This window comes from Rhipicephalus microplus, chromosome 3 (genome assembly GCF_043290135.1).
Source record: "Rhipicephalus microplus isolate Deutch F79 chromosome 3, USDA_Rmic, whole genome shotgun sequence".
NCBI classification, from domain to species: Eukaryota; Metazoa; Arthropoda; class Arachnida; order Ixodida; family Ixodidae; genus Rhipicephalus; species Rhipicephalus microplus.
Window position 1 is genome coordinate 326,586 of NC_134702.1, and position 25,646 is coordinate 352,231.

The window sequence follows — 25,646 nt, forward strand, 5'->3', positions numbered from 1 at the left end:
GACCTACTTAGAAGAGATTCTGAAGCTTTGCGGATTAGTTAACCCAAACATGACAGATGAGGATGAGGTAGGCCATTTGCTCAAGGGAATCGCTGAAGATGTCTATATTTTGCTTATCTCCAAGAAAGGCATCAAGACGCCATCCAACTTGAGGCGTCACTGTCGTGTGTTTGAAGCGCCCAAAACACTGCGGATACTTAAGAAGTTTGGTGGACTAGACGTCACAACCATAGCAAGCGTGGAGGTCTCTCTCCCTGAAGACTTTGCCACAATGGTACGGCGCGTTGTCAGAGACAAACTAGCCAACTGCCCTTGTACTGATGCCAAGCACGTGTGTCATCAGTGTGGCTTGTGAGCTCCATCTGGAAGTGCCGCTCGACTGGTCGCGACCTGCATGCACCAACTCGGTGATGATGTCTACATCGAGGGCACCATGACACAGCCGCGAACGACAGGTTTTATACATGTTGCCAGGACGTGCCGTCTCAGCGAATGCTTCCAGATTTGCAACGCCCCGAAGGCTTGTGTTCTACAATAATGTAAACTACCTCAACCCACTTGTCTGCTTCAACTGCGGAATTCCTGGACACATCTCGAGGTACTGCAGACGTCATTCACCATGCAATGCAAGAGACAGTGTGTACCTGCCTTGCATGCAAGGCACCACAGCCTGGGGACCACCTGCTCCATCTGCCCCTTTTCATCCAACACCTCGAGATTACATGCCCAGGAATGCGTCTTCAGCGCCTGACCACAGTCTGACTCGCCACCATCCCGGACACATTGATCGTCATCGCCACGTCGCCGGCCTCCTACACCGCTTCTGCTGGGAAACCAGCTGGCACAACCGATGGAGGTGAGGTCACAGGACAATCATCGTTGCCAAATCCGCTGCCTGCCATCGCCTAGAACAGAAAGTGATGTTTGCTTGGAAGGGTACTCCACGTTTCTGGAGGATGGGGGCGATCTGTTGTGACTTGTCGGAGTGTGTTCAGTTTTAGTTACCATGGGCAAACAGGCATTTCAAACTGAATTTACCGTACTAGCAAGAGCTGCTCATAAGGTATTTCTTGGTATTGGCTTTTTGCAAGGCAGTGGAGCGGCACTAGGCTGCGGAGCTGGTCAAATTTCTGAGAGCTGATACTCTACCGCATGCTTTCTATGTGCCATCCGCTCAATTGAGTTGAGGCATTATCCGTATCGGATGATGTGCTTTTGCCTGCTGAAACAGGAACGTTTGTTCCAGTAATTTCATCTCGCCCCCGCGAAGGCCTGTCCTGTGGATTGATTGAGCCAGTCTATTTAAACGCGTTGAAAAAGTAGGTAATCAAGCCTCGTTCACTTGTCAACCTCGTCGGCAGCTCTACTCACGTATGGACGGTAAACGTGTTATCCAAGTCGGTTGTTCTACCTGCCGGGTTTAAAGGGGCCCTCTAATGCTTGATAACGTCAGTACTGACGGCATAACTCATAGTGGCTCTTGTCAGAACTATTGCGAGCGGAAATGACGTCCGAAGGTTGTGCCATATCATTAGATAGATGCAATGTTAAATGCAATCGCGGCATTGCATCAAAATAGGGGTTGCTATTACATTTCTTTTTTTCATTAGTATGATTTTTCACTCAAAGCTGAAGGCAATAAAGCTGTTAGACTTTTCCAGCTTGAAAACTGCAAAGCTGGTCAAAGAATGCGCCGAACGCCATGGCGCTGGAGCAAACGCGCCAAGGACGCTCCGGGCGCCGTTGTTTGAAGAAACTAAAAGCAACAAAAAATTTAAGAGCGTTGATATATAGACACAATTGCAAAAAGAAGTATCAGTAAAGCTGCAAAACATAGAAGCGTTCGCAAGCTGGCTCATTTCACACGTGTCATTCTCTTTTCAAGTACCAGATTATTTATCATCGCAATGGCGTCCTGGGCCTTACGGGAAATATGTCATGCGAGCTTCCTGTACGGTAGGGCTGTCAGTTCATTTCATTGGGCAGCCTTTCGACGTCGTAGGGTGAGGGAAACGGTTAGGTGAGCCCGCAAAAATAATGTCGAGGGCAAGCATCCATTCCATTCTATTTTGATATTTCTATGCTGAATAACTTTGCGCTGCATGTTGCTCGGCAATCACTGCCGTTCTTGCGGCACTTATCTCCTTCGGTGTACAGAACCAGCTAGAAAAACATGTAAAACTATGGGCAGTGAAAAGTGTTAGAGGGCCCTTTTAAGCTCGCGTACTCCGTTTGACCACACGTGGAAGGTTAAGGGCATGATTAACAAATTGCTCCCCTCGTTGGAGCAACCCATCCTCCAAGAGCTTCTTGTGCGCTATTCGGCCATCTTCGACTTTTCTCAATCTGAAAATCTGCGTACATCACCATTCCGAGTGCACTACTGCATCGATACCGGAGATGCGACTGCCATTTGACAAAAGCCTTATCGCACCTCCCCCGCCAAAAGGAAAGTCATCGATGACCAAGTGAAGGAAATGCTACGAAAGGGTGTCATTCAAGAGTCCTTTAGTCCTTGGGCTGCTCCAGTTATATTGGTGAAGAAAGATGATTCGTGGCCATTGTGCGTCGACTGCAGACGTCTGAATGCCGTAACTAATAAGGACGTCCACCCCCTTCCCTGAATAGATGATGCCATAGACTTCTCGCACTCCACTTCGTACTTCTCATCCATCGATTTGTGCTCGGGCTACTGGCAGATACCTGTGAACCCACAAGACAAAGAGAAGACTGCTTTCATTATTCTGGATGGTCTCTTTGAGTTTAACGTGATGTCGTTCGGTTTGTGTAATGCCCCGGCGACCTTCGAGCAGTTCATAGACACAATCCTTCACGGACTCCGATGGGAAATATGCATTCGCTACCTAGACAATATGGTCATCTATGGCAGAGCGTTCCACTAGCATAACTAATGGCTTAAAGGGTTCGTAAACCACCCAGAGGTCGAAAGTCAGTTGTCGTGAGGAAATAGCGCATTAGTGTACGACAAACACGGAGCCGTTCGAATTTTTCGAGACGGTGCATTAATAGCGGAGCTAGATGCGTTTGATTATCGAAACCGTGACGACCGCACCTTTCACTTTCTCCTGCTCTTCTTTTTGCTGGTGTCCTTTCCCACACCGTTTCGCCCTGTCGCCCAGCGTCTCTTTCAATCCTTCGTAGCATACGACATCACTGACGCGCTGCTTAGTACATTCTCTACTTCCAGTTGCTGCGACTCCAACCGTCAACTCCATCATTTGCGTCCTTGTTGGCGAACCGTGGTTGCTGTAATTGTGCCGGTATGGAACCTACGTTGCGTGCATGCATTCAGAAAATTGCCTACAAGATGGACCCGTTCGGGGACATGCCGTGCCCCACACGTTACAAGCACGCAGGCAACAAGACAAACAACAAGCAGCGCGGACAACTGCTTGCAGACTGACCGGATGTCGTAGGCTCTTGCTCAACAGCATATTTGGCATATTTGGCTCGGCACGCCAGAGATGTGGCACGGCGCGTCACGTGGAGGCCCGAAAACCAGGAAAAGAGGGGGGATTGTTTCTTAAAATTTGTGGCGCGCCGGCGTCTCGTAGCGCTGCTGCGGGCAGAATCGTTGATCGCGAGGGCATCCTGCACACGATGCACGTTTACTTGAAATGCTTGAAAAAAATATTGGAGGTGGTTTACAGGCCCTTTAAAGTTGTTCTTGACTGCATTCGCCGTGCGAAACTCGTCCTTAACTGGAAAAAGTGCCATTTTGGGGAGCGTGAAACACTTGTACTGGGTTTTCTTGTCTACAAGGAAAGTATTCGTCCCAACCCTGGCAAGCTTGCTGCTGTCCGAGACTTCGAGCAACCAAAGACCATGAAAGACCTCCGGAGCTTTCTTGGGTTGTGCTCGTATTTCCACCGTTTCATCGAAGGCTTTGCACGTTTAGCTCATCCACTCACGTTGTTACTTCACAAAGACACATCTTTGACATGGACTGCTGAGTGCGCGTCTGCATTCAGCGAGCTAAAATTTTTACATCCGCTCCGATTTTACGCCATTTTGATCCTGAAGCGCCAACTGAGCTTCACGCCGATGCTAGTGGAGTGGTGTGTTAGAGCAGTCCTTGTACAGATACACAGTGGGTGCCAACAAGCGATCGCTTTCGCAAGCGGCACACTTACAAAGTCATCGCCGAAATGGAATGCTTCGCCGTCACTTCAGGATAGTCGCTGACCACCATTCACTTTGCTGGTTGGTCGGACCCCACCAGCTGCTTAGCTCGTTGATCGTTGCAGCTACATCAATACGACTTTTCTGTCACCTACAAAAGTAGTTGCTGTCACACCTACGCTGACTGTTTATCAAGACTTCCATCAACGAGCACTAGATGGGGAAGACGAATTCGAAGAATATTTTTTTGCGATATCCGCGGAGTTTCCCGATGTGGCGGCCTTCAAGCAAGAGCAGGAGCAAGACCCATCAATAAGGGCTTTTCTTGAAGCCGCTCGATCAGCACCTCGAAGTTCACCTTTCATCATATCCGCAGGTTTACTGTACAAGAAAAACTACTCCGCGGAAGGTGCTCCACTTCTCGTCAAGCCGCAGACTCTTAGATGCGAGATTTTCCGCGCCCTGCACGATAACATCACGTCAGGTCACCTTGGCTTTACTCGGACGGTGCACCGAGTGCGTCAACGTTTCTACTGGCCCAAGCTCTGGAAGACGACAAAACGGTATGTTGCTAGCTGTGCCGTTACCGAAGGTCACAAAACAACCAATTTCTTCCGGTTTTTGCAGCCAATTAAACCGCGAATCCTTCCCTTTGAAAAGATGGGTGTTGACCTGCTTTGCCCCTTACTTAAGTCATATACTGGATTTATAATGTGCATGGACTACCTGACGCGATACACTGAGACTGCAGCACTTGTTATGGCTACAGCAGCTGAGGTCTCATGTTCCACAAATACTGCTGTCGTGTGGCACAGTTTACATAAGACAGACTGGTAGGTGTGTTAATGACCGCTTGTGCGAGCACTCTTGCAATGTAAAAAAGATTTATTCTGGTGCTATGCATTGTAAGACGTGTGGATGCACTCCATTCTTCGACCAGTGTGTCATCTTGGGCCGCAGTTGTAACCAGTTGATGCTGGAAATTATTGAGGGTAAAGCTATTGCAAAATGTGTGAATCTGTGTGTGAGTACGCCGTCCATGGCCTTATCTCAAAAAGAGCTCGATTTTCTGGAGCGTGTGCTGTGAAGCATCGGTATAGGATTGTTAATTTGAGATCGGATCACAACTAGGTGTCCTTGGTGGCGTGTGCTGCGTCACTTGTGTACGGTTTTGCCATGTGTGGGGTCATGTGAAATGAGCTATATAATGTGTTGTAAAGGGTACGCAATAAACAAGAGTTGAAAGCAAAGCGCTGCAAGTTAGCACTCACACTGTCGTCTGTCTTTCCCCTTCTTGACTGCATAGCATCTTTTGTTCACGCTCAAACTGAGCTGTGCTAAAGCAATATTATTTTCTCGTTGTTCCTCCTATGCTCTGTCATTCCCCGCCACGGCGCTCGACGTGTCAAGGCGGATGTTGAGGAACTCTTACGCCTCTGTGGGTCCGACTATTGGCACTCGTCACCTTACCACCTTCAAACCAACGGCCTCACTGAGCGTACAAATCGCACATTGACCAACATGCCTCCCATGTATGTGTCCAATGATCACAAAAATTGGGACCCTATCTTGCCAATTTTACGTACATATACAATACGGCCAAGCATGATGTGAATGGGGATGCGCCTTTTTTCTTGCTCTATGCTGGCCATCCGCCAAGTTTTATCGACACGATACTGCCCTGGTCTACACACAAAGACTTCTCAATAGCCCAGACATTACGTCGTGCTGAGGAAGCTCGTCGGTTGGCTCGCCTCGGGACTATTTGATCACAAGACCGTGCCAAAACGTCGTTCTGAGGCTCGACACATGCCTGCAAGATTTGGCCCAAGAGACTTGGACACCCGTGCAGAAAAAAGGCCTATACACGAAATTTTCGCCCAGGTACATCAGACCATACGTCATAATGCAGTGTTTAAATGACGTTATGTTTGTCATTGCTAAAGTGACCTCTGACAACCGGCGGTCATGTTGAACCCAAGCAGTGCATGTTGCTCGGCTGAAACATTATCATCACCGGTCTGGGTAACTCGTCTGCTCTGGGGGAAATCGTCACGCAGCAGGAATTCGCTGGAGCCACGAAGACGAGGGGAAAGAAGGGGGCGCAAGCAATTGTGGCAGCTGAGCCCTTTGCACTGGACAGCGCATCGTGAATCTTTACATCCTGTAAATAAACTCATCGCATCGTTACAATATTACAATGTTACGGCTGGGACCAGCTTTCAGGCTTTTTCGAAAAATGTGAAGCTCTAAAAGCTGAGGCTTATTGGAGTGAGCCAGAAGGAATGGGAGGTATCGAAAAGCGTGGTACTTTACCACGTTGTCTACCAACCTGGAGAACCTGGAAAAGTTGGGGATTATGGACCCTTCTGGAAAAGTCGTGGAAACGTCGAGGAATTTCAGAAAAACCTGGCCAGGTCATCGAAACTGACAGCAGTTCTGTGCAGCTGTCACAAAAATAAGCATTACCATTGACCAAAGCTGCTCTTCCAACTGCAACTACAGTGAGCTGCTAAATGAGGTGTGAAAAAAAAAAAAAACTGTGCATGACTGTTGCTTTTAATGTGAACGCAAAAAGATACACTGACCACAATGTTTACTGGCATTTCGGCACCCGATATGAGAGGGAGCCTTGTTCACAATAAAAGCCATAAGAAAGGCACAGCGTATGCCTAAATACGTAACGTAAGCAGCGAGAGTATATTGTCAGAAGGGTCCCATCACTCCTGTTCAGCGTATATATCCATATCTGGATTCCAGCTGCAGGCATGATGCAAGCTTTTTTTAAATGCAGAGCATTCTATAGTCGCACCTACTCACAAATTCGGCGTCAGCAGTGTTGTCGACACCCCCACTGCGCATGCTTGCATCTTGCGTCTCGTGCCAACTGTCGCCACCCACCTAGCAAGGGCAGTCGAGGCCATGTGTCGTTTCATGGTATCATATTTGTGTTATTTAAAACTTTTCTTGAAATAGCCAGTTTGACCGATGTACTGGTTTGTCACAATTGTGGCGGCTTACGGTGTAAACAAGACCAAAAAAAAAAGTTTCTGCTCGGCAACTTGCTCTTCACATTGCTATAGCATTCCTTAGCTTCCACATTGGTACATGCACTATTTTGGTGTCTGTTGCTTCTACCTATCACGCGGCATATCTGACTTTCGAACCACAACATTACTCACGTCTGTAAATTTATTCATGTTTGTCTAGGCAGGCCACAATTGCAGATAGTCTTGAAGGCCGTCTGGTTTGTCTAGGCTAGAAGTGTCAGCAGAAGCGTGCCGGGCAACTCATGACTTCTATTATTATTATTATTATTATTATTATTATTATTATTATTATTATTATTATTATTATTATTATTATTATTATTGAGAATGCAACAGCAAACGTCCTCAGCTACACACGTAATGCTGGTAGCTCGTGTTTCAAGGGTGGCCCTTGGGTAACTTCAGCTAAATATCTCATTGCAGTTGAGATTGTGTAAATATATCTGCAACCATTTTGTAGTATCTCGTCCACAGAAGAGTACGTAAATCAAGGCAACTAATATTCATCTGTGGAATCAAGGTAGCTGCTGCACCTTGACAGAATTCTTCTTGCTACCAAATATACAAACGTCGGCACTTTAAACGCTGTCCGTAGCTTTCATTGCAGCCATCCGAAGACACTTTCGTTGCATTTCAGGCGTCAGAGCCCAGAGACGTAAAATACAAACATTCATGTGCTTGTCGGAAAAAGAAAAAAAAAGAAGAAAAGTTTAAAATTTTACAGTACGCCTTTGTTCTTGCAATGTTGTCGTTACTTGTTGTCAAGGCAAAGTACGCAGAATACGCGAGTAGTAGTTATTCATCTTGTGTTTGCTGAAAGTATATTTTAGAGGTGTGTAAATTAGGTGGGGACCCAATCTAGTAGTAAATACAGCAATCCCGGTTGAATCAGATCTAATCCAATCTACATCCTAAATAGTTCAGTTAGTAAATGCAGAAGTTTAGGTCGGTCTAATTCAATTCATTCCACATCCTAAGCGACATGGGTACAGCCACTATACTAAACTAATATATACTCTAGTGGTAAAACAGGCCAGGCTGCCCTGTCCTCATTTTACATGGATACCGTGAAATGGCATCACTTCTATGTTTCCTAGCAGCTTTGACTGCGATGTTGGACTATCGCTGGCTGTTTCAAACTTTTATTTTCGATCACTTGTGTGTTTGCTTCCTGCTTCTTCTGAACATGAAACAGCAGACTTGCTCACTGCCTTGCTCAGGGGTTTTATTTTGGCCAGATATACACATTTTTTTCAGTTTTGCCGCACGCGCTCGTAACATTCTGAGTGCGTCTGCTATATATGTCTATTTTATATGGAGCATCAGATTTTTTTTTCACCGCTTAATGGTTTCTTTCCAGTGCGCAGAGTTTTCCAAGCAGATGTGGCATTCATGGAATTTGCTTTTAATCATCATGGAACACCTGGAAAAGTCGGGGAATTTAAAAATCAAATTGGTAGACACCCTGTTTACGCAAAGCACAACGAATATAAACATGACCGGTGTCTCTCCGCCTAAACACGGCTGAAATTGAAACCAATGTTGAATTCACACGCAGTGCCTTCTATGTTCAGCCACTGCAAACGGAACAGCGGGAAGTCCCAACCGGTGTTTGGAGAAGTACCTGTGACACGTGCTCGTATTAGACTGCTTAGTATAGTGTAAAATGCTTGCATTAGCGTGTTTCGCTCGCTAAATTATAGCGTAATGCCATTTCAAAGTCATCACAATCAGCGCACAAAGAGAACAAAAAACAACACAAGAAAGTGCATGACACAAAGGCTGTCTAACAAGTAATACCTGTGTTGCACGGGCACGCAAAAAGTCTTTTAAGTAAGCGGTCTTTTACGAAGTTGAAAGACTTTTAACAAAGAGGTGTTGCGGCGCAGACACACGGCAGCAACGATCTCCTTTTAGTGTTTTCGTTCGAAGACGCTAGCGAAAGCGTGGCGCTAGCAGTTAAAAGAGCAGCAATGAAAATTAAACGGTGTATCACGATGTACAAATTAGACTTGTTGCACTGCTCATTTTTTCAAATAAATTTAAGAATAAGAGATGAAGAAACACCAATGTGAAAGTTTGTTGCACTAGTTAAGGAAGCATTCCCATAACTAGCGACGTGCACAAGTCCGTCTGGCACTACTGGGCTTTTATTTATCGTATTTGTTTTTCGCTGCTCTCGACTGCTCTCGATACGTTATGGGCGACTGTACGGAAGAAAAAGCGAGGATCGCAAGCCTCACGGCCTGCCTTCTCGCTCTGGAAAGCGAGGCAGACGCTGCAAAAGCCGCCAAGGAGAGGATTAAGCAGCAACTGCTGTTCAGCAATTCCTTGCTGTGCGCACTGGAGCTGTCGGAGAAGGCCTGCAATCAATCGATCTGGGCCTTCAGACGAAACGAGAGGTGGTTCGAGGGAACTGTGCCTCACCTCGGTGAGCAGAACTTCAAGCAATCTTTTCGAGTGTACCCGTCCACCTTTCGTTTCATTGGTGAGAGCTTGCGCAGTGAGCTCGAAAGACAGCGCACCACCATGCGTGAAACCATCACTCCTGAGGAGCGAGTCGGCATTGCCCTATACAAGCTTGACCACTTCAATGACGGGCAAACACACGACTGCCACGCTTTCCTCGCTTGTGCAAAATGGCGTGACGCGAGACCGAGCGTCACCACGTGATATTGCCGACGCGTTGTAGCTGCTTACGAGAGTAGAAAAAGAAATAACCATTAAAAGAGTTTATTACACCTTCTGCAGGATATGAAATTTGTTTTTACAAAGAGTTTTAGTGACAGAAAAATAAACATTCGCTCTTTTTTTTCCCACCACTTGAAAATTGATGGCGCCCACTGGTTTCGAGGCTACTCATTCGAAGCCGTAAAAGAGATCGACGAACTTCGTTTACGAAAAAGACCGCTTCTGAAAAGGAGTTCGCTCTGTGCCGTGTGTCTGCTGTCAGGAACTCCTTTTGGGAAAAAGACCGCTTATTTAAAAGACTTTTATGTGCTCGTGTGACAGGGGTATAAAAGTATAATGGAAGAAAGGTGTTATATATATTCATACATGCAGGCTTAAAAAAAAAACAAAATCTTTGCACCCCCCACCCAAGCACCTAATCAAGTATGCTGTAAAAACAAAATCTCGGCATTTGTGAGAGCGATTGAAGGTTGGCTCACGCAGCTGTCTCCAGCTTTTATGATTTCGTACGCTTCAGCAATTTCATGCATGTGCTTCTAACTATGCTTCATCAACATAGTAGTTTTGTTAAACTCAGCTGCGCAGCCACACTGCCGGCAATGGGGGGGCAGGATGCGTGGATGGTGTGCCTTTTAGAGAGTTAGCATGCTTCCTTAGACGCACATTAAGGCAACCCGCATGACAAAGGGGTGAAGTGCACCACTCCGCTCACACAGTCAGTGAAACGCTTAGAGTGCTTTATAGAGCAACCTTCAGCACTGACAGTGGCCTGCCCCTTCTGCACTCTTTTGTCAACTCTCGCACACACGCTTCCTAGCTTCTTGCCAGAACGAAAGACATTTATGTCATAATGACTGACCACCTTCTTCAAACGGTGCGACACGGCATGCAGGTATGGGATAATAACGAACTTTTTCCATCAATTCAAAGCGTAAAGCCAAGGCCCTCTTTTTGTTACCCTTTCAGGCGATGGAACAGTTGCTGTGAAGTGTAGGCAAGGACCAGGCACGGGAAACCAGCCATTTCCAATCTAATAACCTGCTGTAAAAAACTCTCACCTACAGCATGGTGACAGGAGCTCTTTGAAATTGAACTAAGATAGGATGTGGCCAATCCATTCTTTACAATGTTACAAAAGTGTTTTTGTGGAACAGAGGGAATAATATCAGCAAAAATGGTCAACAAAGACCAAATAATCATCGACGTATCTAAAAGCATGACTTACTATACTGTGGAAATCTTGCTCAAGGGTTCAGTCCACTTTTTCCAAGAATACAGATACCAGATTTTCGTACGTAAACACTACCCAAATGAAATAACTGTAGAGCATAAGTAAAACCAAGGTAGTTCTAGGAAGCTTTCTGCTGAAATGCCAACATTATGTCCAAACACCACTTCATCATTGTCCTTGGCAATAGTTTTTTTTCAATTGTCGGGGTGTTTTTATGCCTGCATGTTTGCATATATACGACACGTTTCTCCCATTAAACATTATATTTAGTGCTTGCATCGTGCACTTTCTTGTGTTTTTTGTCCTTTTTGTATGCCGATTGTGATGAGTATATTCCGACTAGCCCAATTTGCTACTTTACACTATTTCAAAGACAAAGTCGGTATAACAATGCTGACGAAAAGACGAGCTGCATGATCGTGAAAAGACGAGCTGCATGATCGTGTAATCAAGGCTGCAAAAGTTGATCGGCTTCTTTCTAGTTGCATGTAGTAAAAGCAGCAAGGTTTGACAAATTGAATTGTGCTCAATTCAAAGCAATTTAAGCACATAAACGCACTGTAAATAAAAACAGATTGTGCTATGTTATGTTTAATGTGTTTCGGGCGCAGACAAGCCTTCATAGTATTGTAGGAACGCTTTAGGCCAACTTGGGAGCGTGCCAAACCGAGCATCCGTATCGAAAATAAGTCTTACCATCCATAGTCTATCAATGAAGCGAAATTATTCGAAGCCTAAGAGAGTGGCATAATTTATTGTGAACCAGAGAGTCCGCCTAGACAGCAAGACAAAATGGTAGGCACGAAGCGGGGAGCCATTTTTTTATACGCACGTTAACGAGCTTTTATGATCATGTATCTTTCACAGTGCATGTCTACATTGTTTTTTTTTGTTGTTGTTGTCTGTGTTACCGTTTAAAGAGAAAATTGCGGGGGCGTGGCCGTGAAGCGCATATTTTGGAGCGAAGAGCAGGCTATTTGCCTGCATCGGTCGGTCTGTCGGGCTGTTGTCTATGCCATTTTCCGGTCAGCTGTAATGCCATCGTTTTTTCTAGTTTCGGTGTCAAAAACTTTGTTGGCGAGGTAGCTACTTTTATTTTGAAAGTGAAATTTGGCAGGCAGCATTGTTTTCAGTCAGACTGCCTGTAAATCTGCTTCCTGAGGTGTGCACGATTTCATTGCAATTGGTCTTCAACTGTGAGGGGGGGTTGCTTGCTCAGGATTTTACCATAGTTGCACCCAAGTAATATTCATTACATCCATTTTAATCATGTCCATTGCAGCATACTTTTCAATTTGCAAGCATTTTTTATTAAAGAACACCAAAGAGTTTCGACGATGAAAAACTTGGCAATTCAGTGTGTGGCATGTTAGGACGTTTTTGGCATTTATTTGCATTTATGACCGAACTGTATTGGTTGCTGCGAAATTTGCACTTGCTTGAGGTGGATTTATTATTCTGGCAATCATTCGAAGGTGTGCGCGCAACACAGGGTCCATACCGGCACCATTCGTAGCAGCACGGACTGGCACGGCAAGAGCAGTTAGCCAATGAGCATGGAGTTGTAGTTGATGTTTTGAACAGTGCCTTAGTGCAAGATTAGGAGGGGCACCTGGCGAGTAGGGCAAAGCGGCTTTGGGAGAGGAGACCACTCTAGTGTAGTGAAGGAAAGAGCCAAAAGAGTGATGCCGCATTTGGATCATGAGGGGCACTTGAAAATTTTTGGATTGTTGCTCGAAATAAGTGTTGTGGTGTCAAGAAGCGAGTATTGTGGTGCTTGGGAATGCATCAAATATACTTTCATTAACCCTACTTTCCCTGTTTAGATATCAAGGGGGGTGGCTTCTCTTTGATGTTTCGAAGCATTGCAACGTACTAGCAGCAAATGATTACTACAGTTTTGGCTGTGTGCATGACGCAGGGCTTGCAAATTCATATTATATGTGTTGCACAAACTTCGGTTTGGGGAGTGTTGGCAATGCATGTTTCTGTTGCAATGTCCCTTCAACTCTGCTATTATGGCACCATTTCAAAAAGTTCTCACCGCTACATGTTCTTCAGGCACAGCTTCCCAACTGCATTTTTGACCCCTGGTTGTTGATTTGGAAGCCCTTTAAATGCAAGAATGGGCATTTACTTTTTAAATATTGAATTTTTGTCACAATGTTTGTTCTTTGCTCTTGTGGACTTTTGTGAAATAAACTTTTATCAACTGAATATATTTTTCTAGGTAGCGGACAGGTTAAGGAAAAAGTATTTTCTGAATCTATAAATTGAGTGTTGGTGTCGGTAATATGGGAGTGGGTTGCATTCTTTCTGGCTCTAATATTCTGGTCACAGATGCCCCACTTCTCACCGATCCCATTTTCAGAACCTCTGTTGTAGAAAGAGGACTAGAATGAGGCTTCAGCATGGCAGGCCTTTTAAAGCTCCGTGCAACGGTCAAAGAAATAAAGGGAATGCACATGTCTGGAACTAGAACATCAAAACACCAAATTTCAAAATAAGTATGCGCTGACCGATTTATTGTACATGTCAAAGCAAACAATGGCATAGTTCTTTTAAGCAAGACGCACAGTGTCCTTAGTGAGAAAAAACAAAAACCTCCTGTAGGTAGTGGTTGTTCAGGGATAACGCACTCGTGAAATTCACAGTTAAAGGCTTTCCTGCCCCTGCTTGAGCTTCGGCATTGAGAGTACTTGTGATTTATTAGCCAGATATTGAAACTGATGTGACGATGTTTTCGCAGAAAGGACTGAAGAATGTCTTCGACGAAGCCATACTGGCAGCTCTCGAGCCTCCCGAGCCAAAGCCCAAGCGGAGGTGCGCCCTCCTATAGATGAAACCGCAACGGAGGAGAGAAAAGTTCGCCAGGAGTGAGAGGGCCACCAATCAGGAGAGAGACCACCCATGCCGCCCTTTCGCTCAACGTGGAAGTCTGAGAAGCGGCCCATGTGCCGTCTGCGGAGTCCATTGAAGTAGCGGAGCAGCATGTGGCTCACATTTTTTTCTGGCTGTCTCAAAGCCAGTGCAGCGTACTTTTCGGGTCGAGAAGTGCGTGGTCGCTGCATTGTTTGTTATCCAAGTATTCAGCTGGATGTTGCTAGCTTCTTTTTCTTATAATTATGATGGGGGGAAGGAAGGGAGGCGGGATGTGTAAATTCAACTGTTTTGATTCTGTGCAATGAAGTGTCCAATGTAAAGCCAAGCAACATGCCCACATTCTTATGTGGAAGGCCTAGATACAAGAACATTTTATATAAATAGCGTGCTTGTTATTTTTCACTGCATTTCCTTTCAAAACAATTAAGTTTGCTTAGAAATTCGCTTCGCGCACAAGAAGGGTGCGTGCATTATATGGAGAGCCTTTATGTTTATGGTAAGATGCATTGCTATTTATTCACTGTCGTGTGCAAAACCGAAACTTGCATCTTTTGTTTATTTGCTCCCAGTGTTTCTTTTTATTTCTCCTATTGTGAAAAAAAAAAGGAAAATACTTAAGTGAGCTTCCTAACAACGATGATGCACTTCTTAACAGATTAACATTTAGTGATTTTCCATGGTAACAATTTAAAGCCTGCATTTTGGTATACTGTAAGCAAAAATTTTATAATAAACATTTTCAGCCATGATTTTTGTTCTTTTTAATGGTTAACTTGCACCATTTGTGGCAAGGCCTTTCTTTGTGTTCCAGGATCACGTGGAAACTTCTGCTGCAGAGCCCTCAAAAGAAAGCTGCATTTTTGCTTATAGTATGGGTTGCAATGTGGGTGGGAAAAAAAATCTGAGGGTCTTTTATGCATTCACCTGAGACAATGATTTGGAAGGCAAACGCTTCTATTTCCAATCAGTGGACAACTAAGCAACCTGCCTCCTTCCCATGATACGCCACCCAATGTCGTTTCCTCAAGAATTTGAGGCACTGCAAGCTCTCTGCCTCCATAATCGCCCAACCTTTGATGAAGCGGAGATGCACCATCACGCGTGCTATCATAAGGAGATTTTTCGCATCACTTGTGTTCACGCTGCCAACAGTTTATTTTCACATTTTATAAGGCATCAAGGGCCGATACCACACTAAGGCTGTTTTTTTTTTTTTCAGCTTAACGATAGCATGTTATCAATGATTGCCAATTGAAATTTTGGCACGCTTTTACGCAGCTAGGGCCATCCGAAGGGTAAAAGAGGAAGTATTTGAACAGTTACGTCTTTGACATTCATTTCTCCACCATGGGAAATTTTTAAAGAACCGCTGACAGCAGAATTTTGGTTTCTGATTTTTTTGTGTGTGTATTTAATAGTTTTCTGCCTGGTAACAACAATATAGAATAGTAATTACTCTAACACATGGTGTATTCAATTATTGCATGTGAACGATTTCCGCACCACTTCAAAAGGCTCATTTGAAATCTTGAACCAGCTCTTCATAACGGAAGTGTGTCTGAGACCATGTGTGCTCAAGTTTTGAGGACACCTACAGCACAGTTCATGAATCGCTGCTTCGCGCGTGGTGATGAATGAAGGTTTCTGTATTGGTGCATTCAGACGACGGATCGAATTTGCATTTGTAGGGGACTCTGACACTCAGTCGATCAGACACCTGCAGGTGTATGTAGACATGTGCACTAAAGCCACTTAATCCGGGAAAGTAACAACACTTCGCTAGCTCGTTTCTTCCTGCCCGCCAGTGGCACATGCTGAGCATGGCATTCCTGCCCGCCAGTGGCACATGCTAAGCATGGCATTCCTGCCCGCCAGTGGCACATGCTGAGCATGGCATTTTCGCCGCGATTTCGGATGCATGTGCCGGTGTGTGGAAAATTTTGAAAAATGATGTGACCACGAGCCTCTTTTTAAAAAAAAAAATTGCCATAAATAATTAAAGTACAATTGTTAGCAAAGCATGCGCCTAGAAAGTGTAGCTATTTGCCGCATAAAATGCCCTTACTGGCCTCTTGTGTAATTGCCTTGAAGGGGGAGGGGTTGCAGTCTTGCTGCCGGTTTAAGATTGAAAGCACCGAAATGAATGTTTCTTAACCCTTTGTTGCATGCTGTGCAATATAGTAGACAAATTTCTGAAATATTTAGAGCAGCTGTGATGACTCTGAGAGGCGCATGTGTGTATTGGTAACTAAAGCAGACAAAAATGGTTTTCATTCTCCGCATTAGGTGGCGCCATGGTACAATGCACTCTTGTTCAATCTGGCAGATTCCTTCTTTGACAGACAAGTCAAGTTCTCCACTTTCTTGATTATAACACTTGAAAAATTGCGACTTGGTGTGTTCATTGAATGCACGCGATAAAAGAAGCTTTCATAGCTACAAGTTGTAAATATTGCGGCCCAGCGAAGCAAAGATAATTTTTCATAACTAGTTCTTTCGTATTTCCACTTTAGTGGACACCATGCATGGTGGAAACACAGCTTTGGTGCCTCCGAGACATGCATGTGAATAGTGATAACTAAAGTGAAAAAAAAGGGTGGGGGGAAGCGGGCTATTGCTGGTGGTAAACCGCGCCAGCATGTGGTGCTTTTTCCTGCACTCTTGTTCAATAAAGCAGACTTCTACTTTGGCGTGTTTTTGAAATTCATCACTTTTTTTCTCCCTTGTAACACTGATGAAATTGTGATTTAGTATGTTTTATTGAATTTATGCCACAGAAGCACTCTCAGCTATGAACTGTGAATATTGTGGCTTAGCGAAGTCAAAATAAACCCCAGCGCCCTCTCACCATTTCCTTTCCCTTAGCCGCTCTTCACTAGAAAAAAGTTTCTCTTTACATTCCTGGTGGTGCTGCAGCTAATTTATTACATTGCCCCGCCGCGGTGGTCTAGTGGCTAAGGTACTCGGCTGCTGACCTGCAGGTCGCGGGATCTGATCCCGGCTGCGGCGGCTGCATTTCCGAATGAGGCAAAAATGTTGTAGGCCCGTGTACTCATTTGAGTGCACGTTAAACAGCCCCAGGAGGTCGAATTTTCCGGAGCCCTCCACTATGGCGTCTCTCATAATCATACAGTCGTTTTGGGACGTTAAACCCCTCATATCAATCAAATCATATATTTATTGCATTAATTTGTCCGAGCAAGACAGCTGGATGGGTGAAAAAACAATTTTACGACATTCACTAATTGAACTTCTTGTGCATGTTGTCCACTGTAGTGGACATTCTGTATCTTGTAAAACCAAGCTTTTACTTAAACAATATTTTTGCTGTGCATTTTTCTGAATGCAAAATAACAGAAAAATAAACTATGTACTGTTGAGACGTGTGGGTTTCTGCAATGCAACAAAAGGTTAAAGGGACTTTAATAACAATTTACGTCAGGGTGTAAGCTAAATGTATGACACCTAAAACGACATAATTAGCAGCTGTGCCCTATTTACTAAGAAATAAGGTAAATGCTGAAGAATACATGTGTCGCAGTAGGACATTCTTATAATGATACTGATGACATCAGATGAACCATGTACAATCAATCACTGGTAATAAATCTACCTACAAAAATTAAGTCTCTTCCATGCATCAAGAGACGCAATAAAATGCTACTTGTTCGTTTCTGTTTGATTCGCGGAAAAAAGAACTGCCAGAGGTTACTACCTGGAATCGTGTGAGTGGGTCAAAAATTCAATTTTCGCGTAGTGACAATTTTCGCGTAGTGACAATGAACGTGCGTCATCTAGCGGGGCCCTGTTGAGCCAACACATGCCTGCGACCTTTGAGCCAATGGCAGGAAATTGATCGGTGGCCGTTGTTGCTGTGGTTCTCACTGCTTTTGTTCTGTCTACTTTTGTTCTGCCGGCTAGGTTGTGCAGGGCAACAGCGACATGAGTCTGACTGCTCCGTGAAATGGGAAATTTGAAGTGTACCAGCCCGATGCGGGCCACTAAAACGTGATTTTATTCCAATAAAGCCCTCCTTGGCGCAAAATTAATACTACGAGGTTTCTTGACCGCTATTTCAACAACCAACTTCGAGTGTCCCTTCAAAGGGTTAGATATTTCCAAAGGCAATGGAAATGTTGTTAAAAGCAGCTTGATGGAGAGTTCTTTTTTTTTTTTTGCTTGTGCACACATGTGCAACACACTTACTTTGATTATGTAATTACAATTACATCATGTAATGACTTAATAAACAGGGTATCATTCATTTATGTGTGTACTCTTGAACAGGGCATCGTTAATTCATGTGTATCTTCTCTACGTAAAAGTATAGCTTGGTGGGGTGGTCTCCAAACTTTAAAAGATCAGTACGATGAGTGCAGTATCACTATGATGAGGCAGTGCGAACAGTGACTCATCGACCTCATTGAGGTATAAGGCCATGTGGTTAGTGCATTTTTTTTTTTTCAAAGGCCGAGCTTTTGGTCCTGCCAGATCCACAGTTTGTTGCCTTATGCTAAGTATCTTGTTGGTTAATAAAGTATAGTATCAAGGGCGAATAAGGTTGTAATAGGTCAACAAACTCGCTCGTGGGTAGATTCACTCAGAGCCGCAAGTGTAAGGGAGCCCACTGGGTAATATTTTGACGAGTGAGTCCGGTTGAAAATCATTTTTTTGGGAGTGTGAGTCTGGCTGAGGAAAATTTCGTTTATTTTGTGTCCGAACAAGTCCAAAGTGCTGGAAATATTTCTTGAGCGAGTTTTACTTGTGTTAAATGCTAAGCATTTATTAGCGAACTTTGGTGACTTTGACACTAAACCAACCAACCCAAACCCAACCCAACCCAACCGACCAACCCTGCCTGCCTGACAAGCATAAAACTGACTGGTGATAACGTGAAAATCATGAGATGTATGTCATGATTTACATTTCTTGGTCCTCTGCTCTTGTGGTGGTTTTGTTGACATACAAACACACACAAGCGAGCTTACTGAAATGCATTGATACTAAAAGCCTTCTTTCTGTAAAGTGGACTATAGAAATTTTGGCTGCCTTTTATGGTTATACAATTAAATACTTAGTCCTAAACAGTGTAAGCATCTCGCATATATCTACTGGAGGCTCAGTGAGACGATACAGCAAGGGTGCTTGGTATGTATGTGTGAGTAGGCAAACACATTGTATTGAAGACAATAGTACCCATAGCAGTGCACACGTCTCATGCAGGATGCAGACATATACATGTTTAAGCAACTTGTTTGCAGTTAAATTTGACATTTCAAAACCATGTGTGTTACACCTTGCATAGTTCATTTCAAACCTTCCGATTATACACTCATAAAAAAAAACAGCTGCTTTGGTAGACATCGTTTACACTGACTGAGAAATTTTTTTCACACTTTATGTAACCAAACATATACTTGCGTAGGATAAATGTTAAGAACACGTATCACGACACAGGTTTTCTTGCAACTGATAACTTGGACATTTATTATGATATTTCATTCATGTTTTCTACCACACAGCCACGCAAAAGAAATCAGAATAGCATACTTTGTGTAGGTTTGCCATTAAAAAAATTAGGATGTTGCACTGGTACAATATGTCAAATAACAAAAAATGCAAGGCAAAGTTCAAATAAAACCAATGGGGTGGTATGTCAAGAACGTGGCGCTTCTCCTAGAATGTTGAGAAACTGACAACAAGAAATCTGCCTCCTCCGGGGAAATTCTCACTGAAGGGGTTACATGATGTTTCTAGTATACCCTCCTATATTGACATAGTAAAAACGGCATTTTGAGCATAAGAATTGGCTTCGCCCAAATCTTGAACACTACAACAAGTTGCTCTTGTGCAAATAACCAGACACAACATGTTTTAAGCATATTGGACACGCTGTCGACTATTACCCACTGATTTCTGGGGAGCAAAAGAAATCATTTTTAAAGTGTGCACCCTAACTCTCATTTAGGTGGGAAATTGAGAAAAGTGTAGTGTACCCCACAAAATAAGGGGAGCCGAAAAATATCATTACAAAATATCACTTCAGAGCAGCAAGCCTATATTGGCACGTATTGTTTCTAAATTCTGAGCGAACACAATGCATAAGCTATGTTCGCACTCCGAACGCATGTGTTGTTGTCTCTTGCTTCAACGCAAATCCAGACGTTTTGCGGTTACAGGACTGCAAGCTATGCGCTGTAGGGGGTGCGAGAAGGGGATGACATATTGTGACGACGTGGGATCGACGAGCACACAAAGCACCTCAAACAAATACGCTTTATCGATCACAGGACAAAGACTGCAACGTCATATTATCTCTGCTCTCGGCCAAGGACACTCGCGCTGCTTTGTTGTTCCCGCCACTGGCACATACGGGCGTCATTATTCCCCCGTAAAAAAAAAGATCGCCCCGATGTAAACCTTCCAAAAGCAAGGTAAAGCCAAAACTGCATGCACCGTTAGCTTCGAAAGTACTTAAGGCTTAATCCGAAGCACGTGGACAATCTCTGGTGAATGTCTGTGGTGCTTTGAACACTGAACGCCGTTCGGAACAACCTACCTCGTAGTTGACGTCACTGATGCGTCGCAGAACCTTGTAGGGTCCGAAGTACCTTCGCAACAGCTTTTCGGAGAGCCCACGCTGACGAATAGGTGTCCAGACCCACACTTTGTCGCCCACGCTGCATGTGACCGTTCTGTGCCGGAGGTTGTAATGTTTGGCGTCATCGTCTTGTTGTTTGGTTATTCGCAACCTGGCAAGTTGTCTGGCTTCCTCTGCTCGCTGGGTAAACTGTTCGGCGTCCGTCTCATTACCATCATTTTCATGAGGGAGCATCGCGTCTAACGTTGTCGTGACTTCGCGTCCGTAAATGAGACTGAAGGGTGTCTTCCAAGTGGTCTCCTAACGAGCCGTGTTGTACGCGAACGTAACGTAGGGCAATATGTCGTCCAAGTTCTTGTGCTCTACATCAACGTACATGCTTATCGTGTCAGCTATCTTGTTGAGACGTTCGGTGAGCCCGTTGGTCTGGGGATGATACTCTGTTTTCCTGTGAGCTGTACCACTTAGTCGGAAAACGGTGTTTAAAAGCTGGGCCATGAACGCAGTACCTCTGTCGGTGATGACTGTTGCGGGAGCACCGTGTCTTGAAACGATGGCTTCGATCAAAAATTGCGCCGTTTCAGCTGCCGTTGCGCGTGGCAGAGCGCCTGTCTCCGCGTATCGAGTCAGGTAATCTGTGGCGACAATTATCCACCTGTTTCCAGTGGCAGACTTTGAGAAGGGGATCAGAAAATTTATGCCAATTGTGCGAACGGTGTCGCCGGCACTCGGACAGGCTGCAGCAGGCCGCCTGGTTTGATGGATGGTGGTTTGCGACGCTGGCAATCTAGACATGCCTGCAAGTAAGTTTTGACAACTCCGGCAAGTCTTGGCCAGTAATAGTTTTGCCGTATCCTCGCCAATGCTCTTGCGTAGCCCAAGGGACCAGAGGTAGGTTCGTCGTGGCATGCTTGCAGTACCTCACGGTGAAGCGAAGAAGAACCGACGAGCAAGCAGCTGCTGGCGGATGATAAGTTCTTCTTATAAAGAACGTCATTTCGCCAGCAGTACGATGGCAGCCTTCTCGAAAATAACTTCGGCACGCTATTCGTTCGCCCTTGTAGGTAATTTATGAGTGATAGTAGTTCAGGGTCGTCGCGCTTCTGTTGAGAAAAGGCGGTAGAGTCCACAATTCTCAAAAAGGCCGTGTCGTCGTCGTCGTCCGGCGATGCCGTCCCAACAGGAGTTCGAGAAAAAGAGAGTCGGCATCGTTGTGTCGTTTTCCCGACTTGTAGGCAACAATGAAGTCAAATTCTTGGAGCTGAAGACTCCAGCGTGCAAGACGGCTAGATCGAGCTTCCAGATCTTCCAGAACCAACAGAGCGAGTGGTGATCGCTAATAACGGTGAATGGGCGGCCGTACAAATAAGGACGAAACTTCAGGACTGCCCACACCATTGCAAGACATTCTTTCTCCGTAGTAGTATAGTTAGCTTCTGACCGGGACAGCGTCCTGCTGGCGTAGGTGATCACCTTTTCCATGTTGTCCTTCGACTGTAGGAGCACTGCTCCAAGACCCACATTACTAGCGTCTGTATGTAGTATTGTTGGCGCGTCTTCATCGAAGTGGGCGAGCACGGGCGGTGTTTGCATGCGCTGACGAAGCTCGTGAAATGCCTGCTGCTGGTCTTCGCCCCATGTCAAGGGGATGTGAAGAATAAAACGCATCGTTAGCAAGCAACATCGCCACCGCTTGGGTACTGGGTGCTGGGCTTCTCTCGCTCGGCTCGTGGTGATCATCGCCGGCATCTGCTTGACCGTTGCTCTGTCCCCATCGTGGTTTCATCGTAGGGCCACCGTCGCAACAGTCGCCAATAAACCCCTTTTGAATTGGTGGAGGGTGCTGACATTCCCCGTCGCCTGAACCTCGGTGCTGCCATTCGCCGTCGCCTAAACCTGGAGCTGCGCAACCGAACGCTACCTCCCATCATGGCCACCAACAACGCGCAACCTGGCTCTTCCACTCCATCCCCCAGCAACCCCGGCGTTCTTCGTTTGCGAGAGCCCAAGGTCTTTAGCGGAGCTGATGAGACCGACGTGGAAGACTGGTTCGCTAACTACGAACTGGTGAGCGCAAACAACAAGTGGGATGACGCGGACAAGTTGACTAACGTCATCTTTTACCTCACTGACATGGCTGAAATGTGGTATAACAACCACAAAAACGAAATTACGACGTGGTCCATCTTCAAAGCGTCGTTCGCTGATGTTTTCGGCCGACCCGCTGTTCGCAAGTCCAGAGCCGAACAACGCTTGCGGACTCGCGCACAGAAGCCATATGAATCGTTCACCAGTTACATCGAAGACATTATTGGTCTTTGCAACCGTGTGAACACCGCCATGCTTGAGTCGGAGAAGATTCAGCACATCCTCAAAGGAATAAATGACGGCGCATTTCAGATGCTCCTGGCGCGCAATCCTGCCACCGTTGCGGAACATGTGACTTTATGTCAAAGTTTCGACGAGTTGAAGAAGCAGCGCGTCCTGACTCGGCCATTTTCCTCACTCGCTGACTCACTATCCAGTCTTACTTCTGTTACTGATTACTCACCAACTCTGCAAGAGATTAAAGACTTTGTGCGTGAAGAAGTAGCTCAGCAGCTGTCGTTGATTCCCTTCACGCAGCAGCCGCCGTCCTCTCGTCTGCCCTCACCACTCCGCGACTTTATTGCCGGTAGCTCAGGCTGTTCCCGTCGTTGCCCAACAGCAGCCTGTGGCTATGCCTGTTCCCCATGCGCCGGCTATGCAGCCCGTGGCCGCGCCTCTTACTTATGCCCAGGTGGTACGCAGCAGACCCCGCCAGCAGCTTTTGCCACCCATGCCTGCAGTTGCTCCCCACTCTACCCCTCTTTCGACACCTTGGGCCGCACCGCGAGTCAGCAATTCCTGGCGCACTGCTGACAATCGACCGATCTGCTACGCCCGCGGTACTCCAGGACACGTGGCACGATATTGTCGTCGTCGCTTCCAATCACAACACAACGCTACTTGGCCGTTACCGTATAACCCGCAGCCCACGCACCTACCTGCTCCCTATCCTTCACCGCAGTATGGCTACACTAACCTTCCCGAGTCTCAGTCACCCCAGCTCCGACTCACTCTCCCCGCTCGCCGTCTCCTCGCAGGCGATCTCTGTCCCCAATGCGTCCCCGACCCGCTTCCTCCAACCGGAAAACTGAATGCCGCAGTTCCAGAGGCAAGAACTGCGCCGTCGTCGAAATGCCCAAGTCCTCGCACTTCACCTGCTAACGTCGTCGCCATATCTGTCGATGGTGTTTCTACCTTTGCCCTCATCGACACAGGTGCCTGCTGTTTCTGTTATAGCCGCCCAGCTCTGCCGCTCCCTACGCAAAGTGACCACGCCGCTCTCTGGACTATCGCTTCGTACGGCTAGCGCACAACCAGTTCGACCTCTCGGCACCTGTACAGCCCGCATTTTCATCCAAGGCTCTATGTACGTTGTCGAGTTCATCGTCTTTTCGGTGTGCTCGCATGACGTTATCCTCGGGTGGGACTTCCTGTTACATCGTCATGCCGTCATCGACTGCGCACGCGCAGAAGTTCAATTTTCGCACCTGTCTGACGAAACTTTGCACGAAACTCTTGAGCGGTCCCCAAAACTCGTCGTACGTGAAGACACTGAAATTCCGCCAGCCTCTCTTGCCGTTGTCCCTGTTTGCTGCGATGACCATAACGATGCTACAGTAATGTTTACACCTACCGACATTTTCATGAGCCGCAGAGCCGTTTCCTTGCCTTTCGCTACACTTGACGTCACTGCTGGCCGAAGCAATATTTTCGTCCACAACCCCCTTTCTGCACCGCTTACGCTTCTTGCCGGCGAATGTCTCGGTCGAATGGAGTACCTCGATTCCTATTTATTCTTTAACATGTCAGACGAATCGTGCAGTAGCGCCTCGACCGAATTTCATGCCCTTTCCCCACTGGAATGCTCATCGAGTGACACCTTCTCGAGTTCCATCGCCGACACCTTAAGTGCCCATGAACGCGCCGAGCTTCTTAATCTCCTCCAGCACTTCGCGAATTCATTCGACGTTTCTCAGTCGCAATTGGGTCGGACTTCCGCAGTGCACCACTACATTGACACCGGTTCGCACCAGCCATTGCGTCAAAGACCATACCGTGTCTCTGCTGCAGAACGTCACGTCATCAACGACCAGGTCGAAGAGATGCAACGCCGTCGCGTTATTCAACCATCGCACAGTCCTCGGGCATCTCCTGTCGTTCTAGTTCGAAAGAAGGATGGATCGATTCGATTTTGCGTCGACTACCGGCGATTAAACAAGGTGACGCTGAAAGACGTCTATCCATTACCGCGCATCGACGACGCCCTTGACAGCCTCCAAGGAGCCGAATTCTTCTCCTCCTTAGACTTACGATCTGGATACTGGCAGGTTCCTATGGCAGAAGCTGATCGTCAGAAAACTACGTTCATTACACCAGATGGCCTGTACGAATTTAACGTAATGCCATTTGGGCTTTGTAATGCTCCTGCCACGTTTGAACGACTGATGGACAACGCACTGCTTGGACTGAAGTGGTCTGTGTGTCTATGCTACCTCGATGACATTGTCGTTTTCTCTCCCGATTTTCCTACACATCTGCTTCGGCTCCAACTGGTTCTGACGTATTTAACCAACGCTCGGCTCCAACTGAACCTTAAAAAGTGCCGCTTCGCCGCGCGAGAGCTGTCCATCTTAGGGCACATCGTGTCCAAACATGGTGTTCGACCCGACCCTGCAAAACTGCGAGCAGTTGCCAAGTCCCCGAAACCTACTACACTGAAAGAATTACGCAGTTTTGTCGGACTATGCTCGTACTTCCGGTGCTTCGTGCGAAATTTTGCGTCGATCATGTCACCACTGACCAACCTCCTACGCGGTGACGCAGACCTTTCATCCTGGTCTCCTGACTGCGACGTCGCGTTTGCCACGCTCCGTAGTCTGCTAACATCTCCTCCGATTCTTCGGCATTTCGACCCAACAGCTGCAACGGAAGTTCACACAGACGCTAGTGGGGTTGGTCT

General features: G+C 46.1%; 1 protein-coding gene across 1 annotated transcript in view; it reads left to right on the plus strand.

Moving 5' to 3' along the window:
- Positions 1-14,747, plus strand: part of Cdc42 (Cell division cycle 42) — a 125,331-nt gene extending 110,584 nt beyond the window's left edge. The window contains exon 5 of the mRNA XM_037433977.2: positions 13,865-14,747. Coding sequence (XP_037289874.1) covers positions 13,865-13,954 — 90 coding nt within the window. The 3' untranslated portion in view covers positions 13,955-14,747. The remainder of the gene's footprint in view (positions 1-13,864) is intronic.
- The last annotated feature ends 10,899 nt before the right edge of the window (positions 14,748-25,646 follow it).